We start from the raw sequence: 20,927 nt of genomic DNA, 5'->3' as shown, positions 1-20,927 counted from the left end.
TTGAATTCAACAGCTGCCAAGTGTCGACATCTCCAACTAACACTACCGCACTGTCACACTTTAGGAATTGGAGAGAATAATAATCCAGGTCTTCCTACCTTCACCTTATGTAGGGGTGTCAATTGATCTATTTGTAAACACTCCGTCTGGTTTATTTACAGTTCCAACCCAAAAAGGGTCGAGACCAGAATCGGGCCTTGGTGATGGGATCTTGTATTGTGTAGCTATAGTTCATAATGATATTGGAACTCAGATATTTTTGAGAAAGCACCTACTGGGCAATAAAGAAAAAGGGGTTCATGTAGGCTAATGTGGATCAAGTCAACATGTCAACTCAATGTATTTACAATACTCTATAACGTGTTGGATTTTCCCCAATAAGATAATTGGTTTTAAGCATTAAAATCAGAAATCGGACCAATAAATTAATGGGTGGGTTGATTATGATTCCAACATGGGATTTTAATTATAACTGCTACATGGATATCGAGAAAGGTGACAGGGGGTGTATTAAAGCATACTATTGTGTAGGGGGAGATTGCAATTCCAAGGTAGGTGAGAGGGAAAATACTAAGGGGGAAATTTCCCACAATGTTAGTGTATTATTGACTTATTGTGTCTTCTCATGTGGCTTTTTTATTGTTTTCTCTCTTCTAGTTTGACCATGTAAGCCCATTTCAATGTACATTGATTTCCAAGTTATGGCATGGAGATATCTCCCACACTAATGACGTGGGGAATCCTCTCGCAAAAATATAAACAAAAATTACATGCACGTGCACCATGCTCAGCTTGCACAGCTCGATCCAGGCAGTTCAAAAGGGAGCTTGTCCACATGGGGAGTTGTGGTACCGCGTCACAAGATGTCCGGCGCCTCCTGCATCGTAGAAGAGCCCGATCCGTAACTCTCACTAAACTACATGATAACAGTTAGTTGATGCTGCAAATGGGCCACATCAACTTACTGAACTTGTCTTAATAATTCTTTTACCTTGAATTCTTGAGGATTGAGGAAAGAACTCTCAACGTCTATCCATGCCCACTAGGAAATGTTAGAAACAATGCCTATTAATGGTCATAATAAATGGCTATGAAAGAATATTTTTTTTATCATTTTTTGGGAAAAAAATCTCTGAACAAGCAACATAGAGAAACCTACCAATGAGATGCAGTAAAACGGTATCACACAATGATGCACAACAAGGACATTACATATGAGGAAGAGAAAGATAACACAACATTGCCAATATAGTCCACGTGACAATTGGGAGGCCACCTCAACAACATGTGGATCCCTGAGGATAGTTGTCCACCTGATGCCTAGCAGTTAGATCAATTGAGGACTTAGTATTGGCACCCTTAGAATCATACACATCGATGATGATCAAGTGGCCTGAGATGAGGTTCTGAGCCTCATTAAACCTTTGGGGCTTTGTGGCATCATTTGCTAATGTTTTGCACGGCTTGAAAGCAATCAGAATAAGTTGGTTTGGAAATTATAAAAAATGCCACTAAACATAATACCCTTACAACTTAAGAGAAAAAATATATATATTTTTGGGATAAATTTCTAAACTTATTATTAATTTGACAAACTTGAGAATAGAAAATAATTGGTTAAATATCTAAAAAATAAGTTCAAACTTGATTTTTCTTACGGGAGATCAAATATACTTTTGAAAAATGGATTTTAAATAAAAAACATAGCTATTTTAAGTTGAAGTATCTAATTTTCTTAAATCAGTGGTATAATAGTAATTTAACTTTCGAACAAATTCGACCCATCTATGTGAGACCCACCTCATAAAATTGGGCCTAATTTAAATTTTTTATTGAAATAATAGGTCCTGCGGGTGTGGTTTTAGGTGCCATGACCATCTCCGCGTTGTGGGCATTGTCCGTCGTTGAAACAAATGCGCACCCCTATTGCACCTTGTGCCGAGGAACCATCGAACAAGGCCTTGATGGAATCCGAGGAACCCTGTGGTCCGTCACATATAAGGTTTGCGTGCGAGAGATATTTGGCGGACCACTTGCAACAATTATCAGTGTCGGATGCCGAACATTAGGTAATAACACCTATTTTAGAATTAAAATAAGTTAATTATTCTATGCTTGTTTCGGTCGGCCTCGAATCAGTTACCACCATGATTGGCTGTGTCGGCTCGATGCCTTGTCGTACCTCGTGGGTCCAATGCGATCAAATCTTGTAAAAACCCGTGTCATATCAGTACGACCTTGACATATCGATGACTTATGTATTAATAATTTGCCTCGGAATCGATTTCCACTAGGCTTAGAATCACATTTTAAAGTCAAGGTGGAACTCATTCTATTCCTGTCTTTTGACAAACATGCCCTTGGGGCTATATTTATATTCTCATTCTTAGCTTTGAGAACTCTTTTCTCAAAACTAAGAGGTAGGAAACGTTTTGTGAGCTGGGGGCTGAAGCTTGATGAATGTTGGAGCTTGATGTCTCATTTTGCCTTGCATGTTCAAGAATCCTTCTAAATCTAACTCTATTCCACCCACAGGTAAGCATTAATTTCTCTTTTGTTTCCAAATTCATATGATCTTCATGAACTAGCTTTCATTTTACCATCCTTGAGTTCTTTAACTCATTTCTTAAATTCCTCTTCAATTCAGTCCCATTTCTTGTTAGATTTGTAATGGCATGAGTGATCCCTTGATCATCCCTTCATGTAGATTATTTGGAACCATGATGGGGTGTTCTTTCCTCCTCCCTAAGCCCCTTGGCCAGCTTAACCAAGCTTGGTGGTCAAAACCCAGCCAAATAAATTGTTGTTTTTAGTTCTGTTTTATGGGCTGGCTCTTCAGAGCAGGCTGACCGGCTCTTCTGGAGCTAGAAGCTCTGGCCACCCCTGAATGATTTTTTGGGATCTTTAATGGATTGGGATGATGCTCTAGCCTTTTAGGAAGTGTCTTAATATTTTTGTAACTCTGTATTTAGGACATTGAACCTGCTTGAATCCTTTCTCTTTAATTTTGGACACTTGGTTGGGTAGCTTGATCAAGACAACTAAGGTGAGTGGGATTTTTTGTGTTGCTTGTGATTTATATCTAATCTATTATATATATGAACAACAGTTCAAGATTTGATTTTCATGTTTGAGTGTTCATTTATTGTTAGCTAATGATGCATGTCTAGGATTGTGTATTGTTTAAATTGAACATGTTATGATATATTAAACTCTTGTTTGAAATTGCAACGGTATATGCTATGGTATATGCTCCTCTCATTAATGGTGCATGGATATGCAAAACTGGTTGTGATTGTTGTTTGAAATTAATATGTACTACCACTTATGTGACCCTGTGTTCTTGAGTGGACGTGTATATGAAACACGGTGTACTCTTGAACACAACATGTCATCATCTAGAAAACATGGATAGGATAGGAACCCCGAACTACAACCCTTACCAACAGGGGTTCAGGTGCTAGGTAGTCGGGTTACTGACACCTGGAGTAAAGGGATTTAACCTAGGGTCGGGGTACTTGACTATCGGGGTCTGCCCAAAGGTTTGAGCCAAAGTGCCAAGCGTGAAGGTGGGCTCCCTACTTGTATTGGTTGAGGGAGTGCGGCGGCGATAAAGTGAAGTGACCCAAAGTACTCCTCGAGTCAATACCCTAGTTCAAACCAATGACTTAGTCTTCTTGTTAGGTGGATTAATAAAAATGGAATTGAACATGCATCATATTGTGCGATTGATAATTTCATTTAAAAATATGTGATCATGCATCATTTGTGTGCTATGTGTTTTCCCCCTCATTGGGCTCAGTGTGAGCTCACACTCGTGGAAACCTTCTTTTTAGATGATTGTGCAGGTGACGGACTACCTGATAACGAGTTCGTGGATGATGCCTTTGAGGACTTCACAGACTAGAGCCCAAGGAGCATGACGGGTCCTACGTCTGTGATTTATGTGTCTTCTCTTAGGTGGGCCTGATGGAATAGGCCGTACATATTTATATTCTTTTTGATGTGTGTATAACACTAATGTAGATAGTTTTTTTGAAATGTCTGTAATTATGGGTTTTCTTTTGGGGGTATAATCTTGTTCATACTTTACAGGTATACCATGTGGTCCCTTGTTGGACTTTATGTAAATACTTTAAGTTTATACGTATCTTTCCACTGTTAGTACTCTTTATTTTTATGTTTGATAATTGTGCTACACAGAGCTTCCTGGCTAGGTTGGGTGCGAGATCGCATCGTTTCATGCTACGTCTACGCTATCCAAGGCGGGGTGTGACAATCTATATGCATTGATTTGAAGAAACCCAATTATTCAACTCTTTATGTTCTTAAAATAAAAAACATCTAGCACAAATTCTCAAAATAAAATCCATCTTCAATTCCCACTAATTTGCCAAAGAACTCTCTGCCCTTGATCCTCTTGCATTACTTACGAAAAGTAGGTCTTGGTCTCCAGAAGTTTTTTCATCTTTTTGAAAAGAAATTTGTCGATAACATCCCTCACTTCCATGAAAAAGATGATGCCTCAACGCATTTCAGGGAGAACCTTCTAGTGGCATTTAACCCCTAACTACAACTCAGCCACTGATTCTTCAACATCAGTCGGTTCGGACCTCCACTTAGTTTCACCCAAGCTTCATCCTGGTCATGGATACATCACCCAGGCTCGGGTCCATAAGCAGTGACAATTGCCCTATGAAGACGATGAAGCAAATTATTAGGTAATCTACAATTGTACTTCTTTTTTTTCCTGCATTTCAACTACAAAAACAATGAAACATAACAAGTATAAGGACTAATTAAACAAAGTCAAAAATGAAAAGAGAAAATCAAAGTAAATGAAAAAAAAGCTACCTCAATAAATTATTTCCAAAAATCAATTTTGCAACCCATGGAATTTAGAAAATAATTAATTGCAAAAAGAATACCCAACAAAAAAAATTAGATCAAAAGGACAAAAAAATCTACCACAGTAATTGTTTATTTTTGAAAGATCCCTAAATGTTTCTTCAGTTTCATGTCTTGAAATTTTAGATGCTTCTTTATTTGCCTCTCACTCTCTACCTGTAACTGGCCTATTCTTTTCCCTTTCATTGATAGGACGGATTATGAAAAGGTTGATCAATAAATATTTTTGCCATATTAGTTTCCTCCAATGTCTCAATCTTGTCATATGAAGTTTCATCATTATACTTATTTTCTCTTAATTATTCTTACAATTCATCAAGTTTGAGAGAGGAAGCTGAAAAAATAGCATGATGAATGATGAAAAGTAGGCTAATAAATTGTTATAAACAAATATCATGCTAACAATGTATGTTTTTATATATCCGAAGAAAAATGCATGCTTTTTATTAACCACTTGATAACACTTGATATGCATGAGGTATCTATTTTTTATTAAAGAAATTGTTATTAAAAAACTCATTAGTATAGATTTCATTTTTTATAATGATTTTATTGTTTATATTTTGGAAATGTAGTTTGTTTCTCCACGATGGTCCAGTTTTTATTATAAGAATTAATTTTTAGTTTCATAAAAAGGAATCATTAAAAAAAAAAAAAAAACTCAATACAAAATGGCTGTGAAATTGAAATGGGCCACCAACTATTACATATGCCTAAAAATCACACTTTCAGAATGACAATATGAGACCTAAAATCTCAAACAAAAAGCATCATATTGTAGAAGGAGATTTCTCAGTCTACTCTTTTCAATCAGTCTCATGCTTTCAGAGCCATCTATCAAATTGTTGCAATGGATATTCGATCACAAAGAGAATGAAGAGATTTTCTTTCTTTTTTTTTGGTTTTTTGGTAGAAAGAATGAAGAGATTTTCATAAAATAGGTTTTTACGACCTAATCAATAATCAAACATTTTTAAATATTCCTCTTATTCTATATTTATTCGATCTACAAGAACTGTTCATGATACTTCAAAGAAGGCAAAAATAACTTTGCATTAAATTAATGATAGATAAAATAAATAAATAAAGAGGGGGTCACTTGCATTTAGATCTAGCTTTGTATAACTTTTCTTCACTATTCCTTTTTTTTTTTTTCTTGATCTATTAATACCTATTTATTTTCACTCTGATACGATTTCATATTTATACATTTTCTATATTTTATATAGATATAACGAATTCTGTATTTTATATTCTACATTTCTTCAACAGACCCCTATCTATCCAAGGGATAGAATGACTAAATAGCCTATCCACTTGGCAAAATGTGGGCCATTCAATAGGAACTCTTTTCAACAAAAATTCATTCCCCTTTACAAAAGAAAAAACAAAAGGAAAGATGAAATGGAAGAAATCAAATCGAAATGGATAAAGTTTTCCTTCACCTGTGAAGCAGGAAGAATCCCTTCTCCACTGGTAATGTGACCTCATGATTAGTGTCTTATATCATCATGAACTCCTACCCCTATTGTACAAGGTCGAAAACACTCCTCCCTAGTCCAATCAAATGGGGCTGATGGTTGTTGTGAAATTCCTCCTTCACCATGGGCAAAGAAAAATTGGGTTTGATCAAAGTATTTTTTAATTGTTAGTTGGACTCCTGGACCAACAAATCGAATGGTCCAAATCGAAAGGTTGCTTATTTACTTCCCGTGCATAACCAAATCTGATAAGATGTGTATCATATTTGTACTTGCTATTTTCTCCTATTTCACATGGATATGGTAGAATAATGTTGTCTTCATGAAGCAAAAACCTAGTCCATCCCTCTTACTTCGGAATCTTTCTAAATTGGTTTATGATTTGAGAATTTAGCATTCTACTACTTACCAGCCTCTTTCAGGATCTCAGATTGATGATGGTTGGGACAAAGATGCTTACCACAGGTTATTGTATGGAATCATATCTCTTATTATTTACCATGACAGTTATGGGGGATCTAATGAAGATGCAGGATGGTCTGCTATAATTTTATCTCACTCACATTTTACTGTAGCATATATAAATAAAAGTTTTGTAAGGAGTTTGCAAGAACCAGAGTTGCAGGGAGTTTACTGCAAGGAGCGAAGGAGTAGGGGTGGACGAGCGTGATAGTTTGGACGAATTGTCAAGATGTGGTTAATTGATTCATGCAAGGAAGTGCAAAGGGATGACCATAGGATATTTTTAATCTGCTTTATGATGTTCAACAGTTTATGAAGTGTTTTCAGTGTGTAAGTATTGTTAAGAAAACTAGAAATGATGCTTTGATTGCTCATAAATGGGCATCTAGGGCGAGAACTCATAAGTTGTCATTTACTATAAATATGGATGTAGCTGTTTTTTTTCCAAAAAAATTCTCAAGTATTTGCCCTATTTCCCATTTAAAGAAAAGGTTTGATAAACCTAGAGCAGAGGCCTAGGTTGAAGTAATATGAAAACTAAGTATTCTTCAGTTGATGCTTCCACACAAACTTCCATTGGCCCCTGCGTTGGCATTGGGGCCACACTCCTAGACAAGAATGCATTCTTTAAGGAAGTATCTGAATGACACCTCTGTAAGTGTATTCTAAACTTGACATCTTTTAATCGCTCATCATTGTATTCTCAAATTCTTTAAGTTAGGAATATAAAAGGATTTCCAAAAATAATTTAAAATTGACATGTCATTATGTAATTATCAAAACATATCATTGTCATGCACATTTTTTGAGTACACGTGTGAAATGATAATATTTACCCTTTTTTTATTTTTGGTTTGAAACAAGGAATAACACCTTTGATGCCCTTCTAAGTTCTATCTCTAACCCAAATGTGATTCACAATTGGTTTGGAATTATTCCAAAAGAAAAAACATAGTCCAGTTTCAATTCCTCTCCCCACCTTATCTCACACCATCCATGGGTGTGGGTCTCGCATTTTAGAAGTAGCCCCACACCTCATGGACGGTGAGAGATGGGGTGAAGAGGTTACCACATGGGGAGAGCATCCCAACTGACTTAATCAACAAATGAAATGCCATTAATTAGGTCTATAACTTGGCATAATTATATTAAACCCCCCTTCCCCCCTCCCCCCCCCCAAAAAACAATAATAAAAAATGGCATAATTATCCATTGTAAGCTGACATCAATATATCTACTTTCCATTAACTTGAATCTTACTTGTCTTGTTTACCAAATAAAAAACTGGTCTCTTACAACTCTAATACTAACTCAGAGCCAAAAGAGTTTGACAACAAACCATTTGAAGAGTCTCTGCTAAAATTTGTGTTTCCATTGATTTCTCTCATGCGATCATGCCATTGCCTCCATTGAGATTATGAGAAGCCATATCCTCTGATGCTTAAATAAAAGAATGCAATCCAGACGACGAAAATCCCTAATTACAGATTACAAATCAATAACTTTTGTCAGATCTTGCACGCTTTTCCCTAGTTATTAATAATATGGTTTACCAAAACAAAATAAATAAATAACGTGTATATTATCACAAGGGAGAAAGAACTCCACCTGATCGTGCAGTGCACACCGCCCAGACATAGGGGGGATTTGGCTCTCCTCCAACTGTGGCGGGAGCTGGAGAGTCCAGCCCAGCAAAAACAAGGGGTATGGTCATTTCACAGGAGGGGCCCACTTGCTTTGCTGGGTTGAACCCTCCAGCTCCCACAACGGCTGGAAGAGAGCCAAATTGGACATAGGGGTGTGGTGGTCATTTCACACACCCCTGTTTCTTGGCTGCACGACCTCCCTTATCACATTAACTACAGCTAAACTTGTCCCCCTATGGTAGCCAACCATGTGGGGGCCCAGCCCAACCCAGCCCAGCTCATTTACAGCCCTTTTATTTACTACCCTGTTCAGTTAACTTTTCGTATCATCTTTATTCAAATCGTTTGTGAAGTGTGAACCCAAGAGGACAAAAAGCTATCTCAAAAGTCAAGATCTAAGCAAGCAAAAGAAGGAAAAGTTTCTGTTTTTGAGTTTAGAAGGTGGGAAACAAAGAAATCTACCTGAGAGACTCCATTTGATTTGAATTTTGGGTCTCCATGTTCCACTCCATGTATAGCCTAAATCAGAATTATACCACAACTTAGCATCAAAATTAAGACCTTTTGAGTTCAAGTAAGTGAAATCGATGCCCAAAAGGGCAAAAAAATAAATAAATAAAAATTAAAGGAGCATTAATGGAGACAGAGAAGCAAACCTTGTCCATAGCAGGTAGTGGTGGTGTTGACACCATTACGACAAACACAAGCAAAAGATTCATCCAAGCCATTGAAGCCACACAAACCACCACTGACCTCACAATTCTTACAATTAGAAGCATCTGTTTGATAATTAGAATCATTAAACTGAAGAGAAATTCCATAATTCCATTTCTTTGGATCCATCTCATCTTCCCCAAAGCCATAAATACATGAATAAGATGAACATTGAAGCTTAGGAAGATCAAGTACTGCATATGAAGAAGAACCCAACAGCCCAATTGGTGCTTCATAAACACAACAAGTAGAAATTGGAGCATTTGGTTCCAACCCAATTCCTGAAACACCTTTGCAAGAATACAAACCCTTACACACACGAGAAGCTGAACCAGTGTTGTCGCATAACTCCTCATTTGGATCGAAAACTGGAGATGTTGTAGAGCAACCAAGCAAAACAAAGATATCCTCTGTTACTATATTGAATGGAGAAGATGAATCCAATCTAAAACTACCTGAATTCTGCATCGAATTACAAGTTGACATGAGGGGATCTGAGAGTATAACAGTTTGAGTTTGGTAATCAATTGAAGAAACAGTGTAGGCACCACTACTTGTTGAGAATTGGAGTTTCCCTGCTTTGCATTTTATGTATCTCCCAAAATCTGGGTTCCCACATCCCAATCCTGTGCCGAAAGGATACTTTACTGGGATGGAACCGCATGTGTCACTACACATGCCGGTGCCGGTGGGTACCGCCTGGACTGGGGAGAAGGTGGAGATGAGAAGCAATAGAAGGACATGGATAGTTAACATTGGAGGAGAATGGAAGGAAGGGTTAATTAATCTTTTTCAGTGAAGAAGATGTGTGGAAAATGGGGATTGGTAACTAGTGAGGACTAAGGAATAGAATTCAAGAGAGGACTTTCAGCTGCTCTGATACTATTGCTTTCGGTGGTGATTCACTTTTTTTCAAATAATTTGCTTGCCTCCTTAAAAGACGAGCCTTTGTTCATGGGCTGTCAGACTAAAGTTCATGGATGCCAATTTTTTGTTAGGCCCACACGGTGGCAAACAGGACCACAGGGATAGGGGATCCGGCTTCTCTTCCACGCACTTGTGCGGCGGACCATACATCATGCGACTGGGACTTCCCACACCATCGCACATATCTTGATCAGTATGTGGATCGAGGCCTCCAATCGGACGAGTTCATCATACTAGGCCAATCCTTATGAGGACCACAAAGGTCACTTCACTACCATAATTACCATACTAGTGTTTTTGTTTTTTTTTAAAAAGGTTTGATCACGAGACCTAGTCTCATGTCCCCTCAAGCCACTATTTCCGAACTGGACTGAACTCTCTCAGCCTTCCTTGGACTTATGTTAGACCCAATTGTCTGGTCACTTAGCTTGAAGTTAATCCCCAAAACCTTGGCCAAATTATTAAGAAATTAAAAAATTAGAGATAATATAGGAATAGTTTTGATACATGATAAGTTGATAAAAAGTTATTTGCGGTACTATGGATATGTGAAACATTGGGGGCCGATTGATACAATATGATACTAATCGATACTTTAAATCTTAGAACAATTGTCATTGCGTTTGTCTGTACTCGAATTGAACAATCCTTAGTAGGGTTACCCTCAAGCCCATATAAACTTAAGCTTAGGTTTGGATAATAGAAAATGGGAAAAAGAACTTTGTCCGGGAGTGTGGCCTATGCTAGGACTCCCATGAGTCTATCTCTCTCGTCCCCATATGAAAAGATACATTTGCCCCTTGTTTTGAGGAGAGAGATAGACACATGGAAGTGCTGGCGTAGGCCATACTCCCAAACAGAAAACTACTTCCCATAAAAAATATAATCATATGGGAGGACGTTTCCCACACAGTCAGTATGGGAAGGAATCTATATGCCACACCAATTAGGGGGGGGGAGGAAAGGTATCATCCATGTAGAGCGTAGCTACATTTTCAAAATTAATGAAAAATAAAAAATAAATGAGGGGCCCTCACTTTTTATGAGAGGGTGTGCAAAGGTTCAGATAATTGAAGATACAATCATATATAAGCATCTCAATGTAGGTACCTTGTTCAGTTCTTCTTCCCAAACACAAGGATAAGCACAACTTTCACAGGCAGGTCTTGGGCTTAAAAAGCCCAGCTTAAGGCATCTGAAGTTTAGTTGGCAAGGGCTTGGGCCGAGATACTTGTGCTTTTCCACAGGCCTTGGAAAGAATGGGCCTTCAAATATAAATTTGTTACTTGGGCAGGGCTTACTTGAATAGACCAGCCTAAATCTGGATGATACCCAGTTTCAATTACGATTCTTCTCGATCCGTAGTCTCTGTTTGGCTTCCCCAATAAAAACCATTTCAGATTTCTTATCTTAAAGCTTAAGCTATTAGGTGGAGATGGTTTCATAGATCCCCAAATTAATCGATGTAAGACTGTACCTCTATAACTTCTAACATCTTATAAGAATTGATAGGAACGGAGTGAGGACAGACAATGGCACAAGTATCCAAATCCGAATTCAATGTTGAAGCCCAAGTCCAAGAAAATAGTACAAAAAAGATAGTGATATGAGGATCATAATATCCCACACTTCTGCCCCTATCATCACAATGAATCTAATGACAATAATTAAGACAGAGAATAAACTCGATCCAATTTAAAAGATGATCATATGATCATCTGCAATTAATTAAACACAAAAATGAATGACAAGCGAAGATATCATCTCTTCTCACGTCTCAAACCCAATGAGGTCAGAGAATACATCTCATGATCTTGTCTACTCTGAGTTGCTCGTCAAAACTAACTTAATATGTCATTCTCATGGTTTTAAAAGGCCTTGTGAGCAAGTGAGGACTCCAATCCTTATATGAACCACGGTTTTGATGTGGGGCTATCTTAATCACCACTTCAGGTTAGTTTTTACCCACAACACTATCCTATCTAAAGAAAAGGATCAAATGAATCAATGTTGGCGGCCATCTAACCTTTGATCGATTGGAAAAAACAAACAAAACTTAGAAACCTACCTTGGGTTCATATATAATGCACCTAATTAATTTATTCCATTAATCATATGCTAATTTTATGAACATTCCTAAATGATAAAAAGCTGTCACTACTCACCAATAGAACCAAGATAACAATATTTATTAAGTTGGTTTCCTACATAAGTTAAAAATATATATATGTATATATGATGGGTTAGTGGGTAAGACGTCCTCATACTTATTAGCCTACCATATATAGAATCATTGGCTGCATGTTTGCCACGTGTCCCCTAATGTTCTTCTAAAAAAAATATTATAAGAACTATGGTCGTTGTGGTCAGACCCTAACTCGTCATCCCATCTCTGGCATTAATAATTTGATTTCCCAGACAAATATAATTAACTCCCCCCCCCCCCCCCAACCCTTTTCTTCCCTTGTACTCCTTCTAGACTTTCTCCAACATGGCACCCTAGCTTCACATAGGGGTGCAACAGGGTCAGGTTGGGCCGGACTTCATAAAACCGTAGCCAAACCTTGAGTTTTCTTGACTGACCCAGACTCGACCCGATTCTAACTAAGGGCCTGAAAAATCCAACCCTGACCCGCCCTCAATGTCAGGTCGGGCTGACTCTGATTGGACCTAATCATGGAGAAGGGGAAGGGAGATGCATGGGCTGAATTGGGCCGAGGAGAAAATTATCAATTTTACTTAAATAGCACTATAATAAAATGTGTATATCACTTATTATCTTCATATAAAATATATTATATAACAAAAAGTGTGTCACATTTAAAGTTTATAATATATATAGTATATCAATATATATTTTATAATATAACTTAAAATAGGTTTGGGTCAGGCCGGGTTGGGCCAGGCTCAGTCTAAGGCCTCAACCCTAACCTGACCCGATCCTGACTCAGGGTTAGAAATTTCCAGCCTTGACCCGCCCTCAAGGCCAAGATATCTCAACGCAGGTCCTGTTCGGACTCAGGGCAGACCAAGGCGGGTTCGGGCCGACAAGGCCAAACTTTCACCCCTAGCTTCACATACTCAAATAATTTGACAAATGAATGTTGTACCACGGAATTTAGTTCCATATCAGTTGTGTTTAGGACAGTATTGTGACATGTGAGACCCGCCGTGAACTCTGGCACTTCAATGAAAACAAGAGAACAAGAGATATGTATAGAGAGAGAGAGATGGTGATGTTGGTGGGGTTAGCAAATAGAGTAGTCTATTCATCACCAAAAGTGCAGCACCATAAGAAGTTTGGAGAGGTTGGGTTGTAATGTTATATGCCATAACTTACAAGAAGCCGCCTTCTTATTATGCCATTGCTTGCAAGAAGCCGCCTTCTTGTTACTTCTGTAGTTCTCTCTCATAATAAACATTTCGTGCTTGGTTTCCATACTCTACCTACTCTCACACTTTACTTTCTCTCCTACTCTCTCTCTCTCTCTTTTTAGTCTCTCTTCTCAGATAAGCCTCAACTTCAAATCTGTAGTCTTTCTTGTGCTCCTCCCCTGTCTCTCATAGTATTCTCTTTAGTCCTCTTGAAATTCCAATTCAACTTTCTCTTTTTCCAATCTGCATTTGGAGAGAAAATAAAACCCAACAAAAAAGCTATCTATAATCTTACTTATATCCCACCACTTTTTTCGTCCTTACTATACGAAACCCAACTCATTCTCTAAACTCTAAACTCTGCAACAAGCTAGTTTTGATCTTTCCACTTCAACCACCACCCCTCACATTATCATCAACAATGGAACCAAAAATGTCTCCCCAAACAACCCTTCAATCCTCCCCCTCTTCCTCTTCCTCACCTTCTCCTTCTTCTTCTTCGCCATGCTCTTCTTCATCATCTTCTTCTTACGTCGATGGAGATAGAATCGACACATTTCCCTTCCTATCTCCGAACCGGAACGAGTCACAACTCGCCGGAAATTGGGTTCCCACAGTCGCCGGGTTCGCTATCGAACGGCTGAGATTTATCGACCGCATGGCAAACAGTAGAAATGACTGGAAAGACATGGAAGAACGGTTCGACCGACTAGCTTCCACTACTACCGGTCCAATTCCGTTTGTGAACCGCTCGGATTTCGCTTTCTGTATCGGTGAGTATTTGATGTATTCTCGGAGTTACGAGTTACGACAAAGTTCCTCCGGCGTATAATAGAGAATTTTCTTTATTAATTTTAACTAATTACAATTATTTTAAATAATTAATTTTATTTATCAGGAATGGAAGACACACCAGAATTTGCAGAGGAGCTTCTAGAAGCATTAGAAGGGAGAAGCAGAAACAGAGATAATCTGCAATTGGAAATCACTAAAGCCCAACTCCATGACTACTGGTGTCGGATCACCGACCCGAGTTTCAATTCCAGGATCCGAATTTTCTTCGACTTGTAATATATTAATTTTTTCCCTTTTTGTAAAACAAATCAATTATTAAAAAAAAATTTGTTAGTAACTCTTTTTTTTTCCCTCCTTTTTTAATTCAGGTGTGACAGAAATATGGATGGGAAAATTACTGAGATTGAAATCAAGGAGGTTAATTAATTATGCTTAAGAAATAAAAACCTTTTTTATTTTTTTTTGAAAATTCTTTATTTTCTTAATTTCTGCTTCATTTTCAGATTATCCTGTTGAGTGCTTCTACAAATAAGTTGTCCATGACACAGGAAGATGCAGAAGATTACTCTACTTTAATCATGGAAGAGTTTGACATCTCCAAACGTGGCTTTATTGAGGTAATTTTTTTTTTTTTAAAAGAGAGTTGGGCCAATGGGAGAGCATACAGAAGCATCAACAAGGCAGGCATGAATTGGGATCCCATTTGCTCGAGTGGGTCCCACATGGTGGATGCTATTTGTGAGACTCATCCCCATTCTCAATGGTTTCCTGTCTCGGCAGACATTTCCACCTTTCATAGGAGCGGGATGATCATTTCACCCCTTGCTGTGTTTGGGCGCAGCATGCATGCTCTTCTACAAAGTTTTTTTTTTTTTTTTGTCTGAATTAAATTTGAACTATGAACTCTTATATTGTTGCAGCTATCTCAACTAGAAAGAATCTTCTTCAAAGAATCTCAACTTGCAGTCTCAATCCAATCCAATTCTGAAGAACAAAACCAGGAGAATTGTCAAACAAGAACACCATGGATTAATGAAGAAATCTATCTTAGAAATTACTGGAGAAGAGCATGGATAATTGGGTTATGGTTAAGCATTTGTATTACACTCTTCACATGGAAGTTCATACAATACCAACACAGGAAAGCATTTCAGTGCACAGGTTACTGTCTTTCCACAGCCAAAGGTGCAGCAGAGACTCTCAAGTTCAATATGGCTCTAATTCTTCTCCCAGTTTGCCGAAATACGGTGACGTGGCTTCGCATGAACCGTTGGATTAACTCTGTTGTTCCCTTCAATGACAATATCAACTTTCACAAGGTGATAACGTTTACATGCCAAAAATTTTTAAAAAAAAATTTACGTTAAGGGTATTTTTGAAATTTCACTTACGTGACCTGTGATTGGTTTTCTTTTTAGTTTAGCTTATTGCAGGAGGAATAGTGGTTGGTGTGATACTCCATGCAGGTGCTCATCTAGCTTGTGATTTTCCGAGGATTGCCGGTTGTAATCCTTCAGTTTTCCGGCGAACGATTGCCGGAGGGTTTGGGAATCATCAACCATCTTATGTTGAGATACTTGGTACCACGGAGGTTATTACTGGGATTACAATGGTGGTTCTTATGGCCATTGCATTCACTCTAGCAACCCCATTGCCCCGGCGACGACCTTTGTCGCTGCCATGGCCGCTCCGGCGGGTCACCGGATTTAATACATTTTGGTATTCACATCATCTATTCATCATTGTGTATGCACTGCTCCTTGTTCACTCCATATTCCTCTTCCTAACTCATGATGCAAGACAAAAAACGGTATGTCCGTTCTATGTGGATCTCTACTTTTTTTTTTAATTTTTTATTAATCAAATATTTGCTTCATAATTCATAGTAAAATGTGATGGGTTGAGGCAAAATCTTGACCCGGACCAAATAATCCATCTAAACCTGGATCATTAATTATCTGCTCTATTTCCCCAAGTCCCTCTAATAGGGGGCAGAAATGACCACCTACCTTTTCCCGATCACACTGCCCAAGTAGGATCCACCCCCCTTATTAGAGGGACTTAAGAACTGAACCGGGCAGAAAATGGAGCAGATAATTTTCCTTCCAAACCCACCTAAAATTTCCTCCTCTATTTCTCTTTTTGGGGTTAATCAAACCTTTATGTTTTGGTGGCCGGTGTACTGGATGGGTTAGGACTGATTGGTGTTGACTTGTTAATTAACCACACTTTAGTTAGGATCTGGTTCGGATTGTCTTCTTGAAGTTGCTACCCTGACCCGATTACATTTGTAGAGATCATCAAGAATGAATAAAGCTTCAGTTTAGAAGCAAATTGTAGAATATTGGATCAATATAATTATTTTTAGGGTTTTATTTCCTGTCATTATGCTTAATGAATTATAACACTTTACTATTTGCCACATGAATGAATAAAGGAAGTAACTAAAATTACCAAAATAAAATATCATTTTGTATTTCATATTCATCTCTATTTGATGGTATTTTAGTAATTTTATTAAAAATTTAAATAAGAGTTTGAGCAACTTTTCGACCAATGAGATGTATTTTCTTTTTGATTGCATGAAAATTCCTTCACAGACATGGATGTATATAGCCTTTCCAGTGTTGCTATACTTATGGGAGCGTATTTTTCGAGCGATAAGATCAGGGTTGTACCATGTTGAAACACTTGAGGTACAAATTTTTTTTTTTTTTTGGGAGTTTCATGACCAAATAAATTAAATTGAAATTTCTAGTTTTGAAAATTCTATTTTTTTGAAGGAAAAAAATAAATAAAATTAGACCCTAAAACCTTCATTATTATTTTTTTATTACAGGCAAAAACTTATCCTGGAAAAGTTTTGTCACTCAAATTGAGCAAGCCTGAAGATTTTAACTACAGAAGTGGGATGTATATATTCATCCAATGCCCTCAAATTTCTCCATTTGAATGGTAAGTTCTCCTCCCCCTTCTCCCAAAAATGAAAAAAAAACCCTAATCTTAGAATTTCTGTTTTTTCATTTTCAGGCACCCTTTTTCCTTGACATCTGCTCCAGAAGATAATTATCTCAATGTGCATATTAGAACTCAAGGGGACTGGAGTTATCAAATGTATAGTCTTTTCCAAGAGGTAAAATTAATGCACAAAGGGAAAAGAAAAAAAAAAAAAAAAGGGGAAAAATTTAGAATAGTTTCAAACAAAAATGCAATTAAGATTGGTGACATTATAGTAAGAAAATTTGCTGTGTATTGGTAGGCACTTGCCCCTGTGGGTTCTGGGTTTCCAAAGATTTACATAGATGGACCTTATGGTGCAGCTTCTCAAGATCATATCAAGTATGATGTTATAGTACTCATTGGCCTTGGAATTGGAGCCACTCCTTTCATTAGCATTCTCAAAGATGTTGTTCATGGCCTAACCAAACCTTATATTGATTATGTAATTTTTCTTCTTCTTCTTCTGTTTGTGTTATGTCTTCAAAGAGGGAGAGAGAGAGAGAGAAAATAAGAGAATTTGATGTGATAGGCGTGTTTTAAGGACTCGGCCCCTGTCCAGCACCCTGCCTGGGCTGCATGTGCAGCATCGGACACAGTGAGGCGTGAAAAGAGATCACCTCACCCCTACCCGAGCGCCTTGCCCGAACAGGGGTGAGGCGATCTTTTCACGTCTCATCAAGTCCGGCGCTGCACATGCAGCCCGGGCAGGGTGCTGGACAGAATCCTTTTCGGTGTTTTAATTGATTTTTTGATGAATAGGGAGATGGTGGAGAATCAGGCATTACAAATAGAAAGCAGGGCCCATCAAAGGCATACTTATATTGGGTTACTAGAGAACAGAGTTCCTTTGATTGGTTTAGAGATGTCATCAAAGAAGTCTCCTATGCAAACAGAAAGCAGGTATGGAAAGAAACCTTAATTACCTACCCTAGAATTTCAATTACATTATTATTATTATTGTGAATGAGATTCCTCTATAATTACCAATTCAAATAAATAATGTAAAATCCTACCTAATCTTTTAAGGCTGTAGTAGAGATGCACAATTTCCTTACTAGTGTTTATGAAGATGGAGATGCAAGATCAGCATTGATAAGTGCAATTCAAGCGTTATATCATGCAAAAACCGGCATCGACATTGTCTCCGGGACTCCGGTTAGTATCTGAGCCCAACTGAAACCAAATTGACTGTTTAATGAATAATTTGATTTCGGTTAAATAGGAAATATAATTTTTTGAATTAATCGGTCGGTATTGGTTCAACCCGATTGCCCAATAGACCGACTAATTAGAACCGATTATTTGAATAACCCAAAGCCAATTATTTTAATTATGGTTAATTGTACTTAGAATTTTTGACATGAACAGGTACGTACACACTTTGCTAGGCCAAACTGGACCAAGGTCTTCTCAAACTTCGCTAGTACACATGAAGGAGCAAGGATAGGTGAGTCATAAGCAAACCCATTAATAATTAGATAACTTAGCTTTTAATTTAGATCCGAAAAGTGGAAACTGGTAAGAAGTTTGAGGGGAAGTTAACCCTTATAGTAAAAATGGTGAAGTCTGCTCAACCACTACCTTAAAATTGGTATGACCTAAATTTAAAAGTTTAGGCTTTAAAAAGCTTTAAAATCTTAACAATGCATTAGGAAATATTGATTTGGCCAACAACCCTATTGTAACTTTACTTAAGTCCTTTGACATGTATTGACCTTAATAATTCACTACATTATTAATCTGGCATAAAGAACAAGACCTCTCAAGGTTGGGAGTTGTTCAAAGTCTTTGCCTTTTTAAGAAGTAAATTAATACTATAGTTATGAAGAGATCTGGCATGACCTAACCCTCTTAATTTTTAGTAGTTTAGTGTTTGATTAGTTCACCAATTATATCAATTTTATGGCTCTTAGCTAGCCTAGCCCATAGATATATATATATATATATATCCTAGGTAGATGCAAAAGTAAATTATTCAATATATGGGAAAAAGAATCTTTAAAGACAGCGTGACCCATGCGCCCAAACATAAAGAGATGTGAAATTATCTCTCCGCTCCCATGAAAAGTGGAAATCTCATCCATGTTGATGTTTCATCACAAGGATTCATGTAACCGATCCTATTTAATTGGGATAAGTCTGAGTTGTATTTGTTGATGCTTCAACGAATGCTCTCATCGGCGACCATGCTGGTGTAGGGGTCACGCTGCCTTAAAGAAACTTCTCCCTATATATATAAGGGATTATCTAGAGTATTAATGAGATCATTTAATTGCCAGTCACAACTCCTTCACTTTAATCAATTAATAAACAAATAAGCAGCATGGAGGTTGGTGGGAAATTAAACTCTTAATCACTATTGTTCTATGTCTCCTGATGTGGACTAATTTTAAGAGGTTTGGTTGCAGGAGTTTTCTATTGTGGGCACTTAACTTTAGCAAGGGAATTGGAGAGGTTATGCACAAAGCTCACCACCAAAACCACCACCAGATTTGTATTTCACAAGGAGAATTATTGAGAATATTTGTTGTTTCTTTTTCCCTTTTTTGGGTGGCTATATATTAATTATATTGAAGAGTATACTTAATTGAATACAACCTAATTTGTTAAAGAGACTAACATTATTTTCATTTTTTATTGATAATATAATATGATATATTAATTACTTATATTGTTGTCCCCAAGCAATAGCTTCAATTGATTATGCTCTTCCTTTTTTTTTTTTTTTGGTAGATTGGTTATGCTCTTCCAAGACTGGTACAAAAGGCTAACAATTCATAAAAGATGTGTTTAATTAATCTTTGTATATCCAATTTCTCATCACATACGTGAAGAGAGACCCACCACTTCTAGTGGTTGGATGGGATTCTTGGAATAGCGAGAATGATATTTCGGACCTTCGTTTAATAGGAGGAAACTAATAATAAGATTGTATTGGCATGTGAACGTTCACCGTTGATAGAGAAAAACTTTATTCTTAAATCTTTTTCAGAACTTTATCCTCTAAAGTGTGTCCAGTGCACCCATCATGTGGTGCATCGGACTGTGCACCACACTTAGAGTGATGGATCTCATGTAATGCAAAGAGAGAAAGATCAGAAACAGAAAACTGAAAAGACCTGTGGACCAACACAAACTTAAATTTGATTAGTTCTAATAGGGAACTTCAATTAATTAAATTACCCTTAAAAACAATTCTCTATATTTATAGAATATGGTGATAGGGTGGACCTTGGTTTGAACAAAAAACAAAAAAGGTAGGGTGGACCTTGGTGTGATGGTAAGGTTTTCCATTGTGACCATTGTGACCAAGTGGTCACGGATTCGAGTCTTTAGAAAAAACCTCTTGGTGAAGTGGGGGTAAGACTGCGTATATTATGACCATCTCCAGACCTCACAGTGGTGGGAGTCTCGTGAACTGGATACGCCCTTATTTTTTGTTTATAGAATATGATGAATTGGTGATCAATTAAGTTTCAAGCTGAGCTGGGTACTACTCATTTTAACATCTCAGGTCGTCCAATATTTTTGGCCAATTCTATAGTTGGGTAAGCACCCACCCTCATTCATGATCATGGTATATTTGACCAGGAATTCAGTCCCACCGTTTTACTATTTA

The 20,927-nt window shown here is 37.5% G+C and overlaps 2 protein-coding genes across 2 annotated transcripts; one reads left to right on the top strand and one right to left on the bottom strand.

Annotated features, from left to right (window-relative positions):
• Positions 1–8,266: 8,266 nt before the first annotated feature.
• Positions 8,267–9,907, bottom strand: LOC122654876 (wall-associated receptor kinase-like 15). The gene is made up of 3 exons (XM_043849143.1): positions 9,154–9,907; positions 8,960–9,016; positions 8,267–8,328 (listed from the first exon to the last, which is right to left on the bottom strand). Exons 1-3 carry the CDS (start codon positions 9,887–9,889, stop codon positions 8,267–8,269), a joined length of 855 nt encoding a protein of 284 aa, XP_043705078.1. The 5' UTR covers positions 9,890–9,907.
• Positions 9,908–13,882: 3,975 nt separating this feature from the next.
• Positions 13,883–19,883, top strand: LOC122655604 (respiratory burst oxidase homolog protein A-like). The gene is made up of 14 exons (XM_043849842.1): positions 13,883–14,286; positions 14,412–14,580; positions 14,677–14,725; positions 14,812–14,925; positions 15,229–15,627; positions 15,732–16,118; positions 16,909–17,004; positions 17,148–17,263; positions 17,339–17,441; positions 17,568–17,750; positions 18,068–18,208; positions 18,335–18,463; positions 18,677–18,755; positions 19,717–19,883. Exons 1-14 carry the CDS (start codon positions 13,935–13,937, stop codon positions 19,824–19,826), a joined length of 2,427 nt encoding a protein of 808 aa, XP_043705777.1. The 5' UTR covers positions 13,883–13,934; the 3' UTR covers positions 19,827–19,883.
• Positions 19,884–20,927: the final 1,044 nt, after the last annotated feature.

Source organism: Telopea speciosissima, chromosome 3 (genome assembly GCF_018873765.1).
Source record: "Telopea speciosissima isolate NSW1024214 ecotype Mountain lineage chromosome 3, Tspe_v1, whole genome shotgun sequence".
In the NCBI taxonomy this organism is placed as follows: domain Eukaryota; kingdom Viridiplantae; phylum Streptophyta; class Magnoliopsida; order Proteales; family Proteaceae; genus Telopea; species Telopea speciosissima.
Note: the sequence above shows the minus strand (reverse complement) of the source record. Positions and strands in the feature narration are given on the sequence as shown.